The sequence below is a fragment of the Aethalodelphis obliquidens genome, unplaced genomic scaffold (assembly GCF_003676395.1).
Source record: "Aethalodelphis obliquidens isolate GAN/ISIS:26980383/991018 unplaced genomic scaffold, ASM367639v1 scaffold68, whole genome shotgun sequence".
NCBI classification, from domain to species: Eukaryota; Metazoa; Chordata; class Mammalia; order Artiodactyla; family Delphinidae; genus Aethalodelphis; species Aethalodelphis obliquidens.
The window spans coordinates 7,980,415-7,985,069 of record NW_020838012.1 but is presented as its reverse complement, the minus strand read 5'-3'; the positions used below and the strand labels follow the sequence as shown (position 1 = coordinate 7,985,069).

Genomic DNA, 4,655 nt, shown 5'->3' with positions numbered 1-4,655 from the left:
GCGAATTATATGGGTGCATGCATTTGTCACAACTCTATCTTTAATATCTGTTAATTTCACTGTCTGTAAATTAACCCTCAGTTTTTAAATTGGCTGGAGTAGCAGCTGCCCTTTTTAGCTGAAGCTAGAACTCCTCAGTGTTCCTCAGCTCCTTCTTCTAGTTTGTTTCACTTCTGATCCTCTAAACCCATTACTCTCCTGGTCTCTGAAGGCATTTGAGTTTGCTACCCCAATCAATATATTTACTTCTTTTTACTATGCTATTACTTCCTTTTACTATCATTTCAAATATTTAAAATACAGCATAAGTTAGAACTTCACAGATAATCAAATGACATTATCCATTCTTTAGGTATGACCAATATACACACTTTAATCTTTAATACAGTAATGACGTGCATACAAATTGAAAATGTTTAAATAACACTGAAATTTAGATTAATCCTCCGTTTAGGCCTTTGCTTATCTGATCTATTAAGACAAAAGCGGAAACAAACAAAGTGCAGTGTAGTCAGGCCTCGCCAATGGAAACAGCTGATTTCCAACATCAAATGATCAAATATCACTTCAATGAGGAAACAACTTTGTCAGACCTTCTCATAAATTCTGGTGCAGACCACGTCCTTCATCTTACATTCCTTAAAAAAAAGAGAGATTAATTGAATATCTAAAACTCAAACTAGGTGATAGCAAATTTGTAATAATAACAGACATTATAAGCAATCTCATAAGATTAAACTCAGAAAGAAATAAAATATCAGTATGTCAGTCTCCAGGAATTTGGAATCATGACCATTGAAACAGGGGAAACAGTTTTAAATCTGATCTAAGTTACATCAGAGGCATATATATATATATATATATATATATATATATTTTTTTTTTTTTTTTTGTAGTACATGGGCCTCTCACTGTCGCGGCCTCTGCCGTTGCGGAGCACAGGCTCCGGACACGCAGGCTCAGCGGCCATGGCTCACAGGCCCAGCCGCTCTGTGGCATGTGGGATCTTCCTGGACCGGGGCACGAACCTATGTCCCCTGCATCGGCAGGCAGACTCTCAACCACTGCGCAACCAGGGAAGCCCCAGGGGTATATTTTTTAAGTGGCAAATTTTCATGCATAATTGGCACAGATTTAAATCTACTAAAACAGTGGTTTTCAAAACTATCTGCACATCTGCATTATCTGGGGAACATTTAAAATACTGATGGCTCCTCCTCCCCCAAGAGATGTGCAGGCAGTTGATCTGTATTGGGGCTCCCATACTGGTATTTACTCCCCATGTAAATCTGCTGTGGAGCTAAGGATAACGCTCCTCTGTACTAAAGAAAAGAATGTTCAAAGAACTACATAAATCTATCTATGGTCAATGTGTGTGTTGATTAGTAAGAACAGAACCTGAGACTTAAAAAAATTGTTAGAGGTCATCTCATATAACCTTTGTCATCATTTTTACCTGCCAACTACAAAAGGTCTCCAATGACCTCAGCTTGAGTTGTTGACATGTTTTAGTCCAAGTTACCATGGATTCTTGAAAACAAAATGCTTAGCTATCTACAAATATTCTACAATTGACTGGGAATGTGCTTTGCTTTTAAAACTTAGATTTGCTTTTCTCCTCGTGTGTCTAAATTAATGAGGTTTACCCATACTTTTTTTTTTATCATTTTTAGGTGTTGTTATTTCTAAAATAACAAATGAGTTGTATCATTTCTAAATTCTTGAATCTGAACCTGAAGTACCTGTAGATGAGTCTTTATAGTTCAAAGATCACCCAAACATTAACTCTGATTTTATTCTTAGCCATTCTTATCCATTTGTATTGCAAAGAAAAGAGAATATTTTGAAAATAATATAACCATTTTCTCTATTTAAATGGCTGTATTTATGTATTTAGAGTAAAATTACTCTTACCACTACCATTTTTCCATCCACCAACTTTCTCTTTATTGTTGTCTCTTTGCCATTCCATTTCTGTACTTGATTCAACGAGCCTCTTGCCAAAGTTACAACGCTCTGCAAAGATAGGTTTACATAATTGACTTGCTTGGACTTGGTTGAGTAAAGAAGCAGTTCATTCAGTATTGAATCATTTTCATAACAGATGTTTTATGAGGCACGTTCATTTTTCAACAGAAGGGAGTGGTCTACCCTTTTGAATACTAGCAGGAGTAATCTTCTCTCTCAAAGTAGTAGATTGGACCAAATTTGAAGAGAAACAATTAAGTTTACCTTTGTCTTTCTATTGTCAGCTGTGGTTTCTTCAAATTCCTGGCCTAGCTTGAAGGAGATCTCTGTATCTTTAAAGGTACTTTCAGTTCTTATAGTTATAATATCCCCTTTTTTGCTGATGATCACTCTTGGTTTGGCCAAATCTCCCAGTTTTCTGGTGGCTAATCCCACACCTGAAAATCAAGATACTGTTAGAATTTTGTTGACCAAGAGAACCTCTACCTAAAGGGACTATGGGTGGCCATATTTTATGCTCAGCTGTGCCTCAGCTGTGTAGATGGCAGGTAATAGCACTTACTGCTAAGGACCTTCTCCCATGTTTCATCACCTAATGGAAACACATGTCCACGGACTTGAATATTTTACGTTTTGTTACTACAAAAGTAATGCCTGCAGATTTTAAAGCTAAAAGTGTTTAGCTTAAATAGTGCAAGTCATCTATTTTTACCACATCCAAACCCATGCTCCATTAAAAACTACTATTTATAGTTTTGTATGGATCATTTCAGACATTTTAGTTTGTATGCATAAATATTGTAGATATATTTTTTAAATGAGACTATGACTTATGCATGCTATTCTATGATTTTTTCCCTCAGTAGTATATTATGGATATAGAAAAGAATTCCTCCCATATCCTTGATAGAAGCTCATTTCTGAAATTTTGTTGTAGCCCCTAAAATGATCTGTACCATTACAAATGATCATTAGATAAATAAAATAATTTTTAAAAAATTTTCTGCATTTGAAAACAAAACAAAATTAGACTCTTAAGTATTATTACTATATTACCCAAGATTACAGAAATACATGGAAAAATAGAAATGTCAAATGAGAGAGATACATGAAGAAAAAACTAGTTATATATAAATATACATATATTTACATTTATATATACAAAAAGAAGTGTGAAGAGTTAGAGCCAATAAAGGATTGTGAATGATACTCTTTCTTCTAATTTTGATTAATCATTTTTTATTTGATATGATTTAGGACAATGCTTTTCAAACTAAACCTCTACAATAGAGACTAAGAATCTACAACACCCCCAGGTGTCCTTATGCACTCTAAAATTTGAAAATGACACAATTAGGAAGTTTTTCATTGAGACTTTCTTATATTGTATTTTGCTTCTTCCTTGGCTATAAAGTGAAGTCCATAAATTTAACCAACCTTATGGTATGGATCTATTCCCATAAGTTCCCATAGTTTTCCAGGCAACACAACATGATTTTGCTCATTTTATCTAAAAATAGAATACCTTATATGCTTTCTGAACAGGTAAAATTACAAGTACTTTGATGAGCATAGCAATCTGAGGTCATTGGCCTCACTCTCTACTTATTTATACAGCTCTGGACATTTCCAAAGACTCCTCACACTTTTGTGCTCATATCTATGGAAAATTCCCTAGAAATAGTAGCAAATAAAGTTGCTATACTAATGACTAGACTTTCCATCTCCATCCACTGTTCCATCTCCAGGAAAGCCTGATGTTAGTGTAAATGAGCTTGAGTTCATTGCCACAACACACTTCTTTTTCTCTCAGTAACTTTCCTAGACTGTGAATATCCTGCTTTATGAAGTATTCACTTTTTACAAAATCTTTATCTACATAGTTATGTAATAACAGACAACCTAGAGGTAGAGACAGAAAACTTCTGGTATAGCTAAGCATCAAAATTTTAAATTGAGGTTTTCCATTAACTTTAGTATATTCAACTCTTTATTTCATGAGCACTTTAGTTGTTGTAGATCTAACTTTCAGGAAAGCCAGAAAATAGGTTGACTAAGCTTCTAAGATTTCTTTCCTCCAGGTTTGGAACGAAAACCTTATTGATATGAAACTGCCTTTGAAATCAGTGGGCACTCTAGTGCATTTAAGCAGCTCTTATCTGAGTTAAAATCTATTAAAATTGCCACAAATAAAATGCAAATACATTATCTGATTGACACAACAGAAGATTAATCCCAGAAGAGGATCGTACTTCAACCTGTGCAAACTCCCAGACTCCTGGAAAAGGAGTTAGAAGGAAATAGTCATGCATCTTTCTCAAAAAGGATCCTCTCAATTAGAACAACAGAGAACATTTCTTACCCAGAGCTTTCATGTAATCATCAAAGTTCTCACTGGAGACAAGTTTCCAGGTGCCTAAGAATTTGTTGCTCATTGTGATGGATGAGAATTCAACACAGTGGTAGGTGAGATTCAGGAGACTCAAATGAGATGCTGAAGTCTCAGAAGATTCTTTTCAAAGATGTCCACAGCATGTGACTCTCACAGAGACCCAATGGGGAAAAGCAGTGTCAGGACTGGGCAATGAATGGCTCTTCAATCATCCACTGGGACAAAAGAGAACCTCACATAATGTCTCCTTCAGTTTCCAAAAATGTTTATAAAAATCAATGACAGTACTATTTGA

The 4,655-nt window shown here is 35.1% G+C and overlaps 1 protein-coding gene across 2 annotated transcripts; it reads right to left on the bottom strand.

Moving 5' to 3' along the window:
- Nucleotides 1-209: 209 nt before the first annotated feature.
- On the bottom strand, nt 210-4,450 carry LOC113611136 (myelin P2 protein). Of its 2 annotated transcripts, XM_027089759.1 has the most exons (4): nt 4,331-4,450; nt 2,233-2,405; nt 1,915-2,016; nt 210-638 (listed from the first exon to the last, which is right to left on the bottom strand). In XM_027089759.1, the coding sequence occupies exons 1-4, from the start codon at nt 4,401-4,403 to the stop codon at nt 588-590; spliced, it is 399 nt and encodes a 132-aa protein (XP_026945560.1). In that variant the 5' UTR covers nt 4,404-4,450; the 3' UTR covers nt 210-587. The 2 variants fall into 2 exon arrangements, with proteins under 2 accessions (XP_026945560.1, XP_026945561.1); XM_027089760.1 differs by lacking the exons at nt 210-638; nt 2,233-2,405 and having other exon boundaries at nt 1,877-2,016; nt 4,331-4,403.
- Between the last annotated feature and the right edge of the window lie 205 nt (nt 4,451-4,655).

Bases quoted from the DNA above. Each gene is read 5' to 3' on its own strand.
- LOC113611136 (XM_027089759.1), bottom strand. From the start codon at position 4,403: ATGAGCAACAAATTCTTAGGCACCTGGAAACTTGTCTCCAGTGAGAAC. The intron at 2,406-4,330 runs GTAAGAAATGTT...CTTGATTTTCAG, and splicing joins TGATTACATGAAAGCTCTGG to GTGTGGGATTAGCCACCAGA. The intron at 2,017-2,232 runs GTAAACTTAATT...CTATCTTTGCAG, and splicing joins CTGACAATAGAAAGACAAAG to AGCGTTGTAACTTTGGCAAG.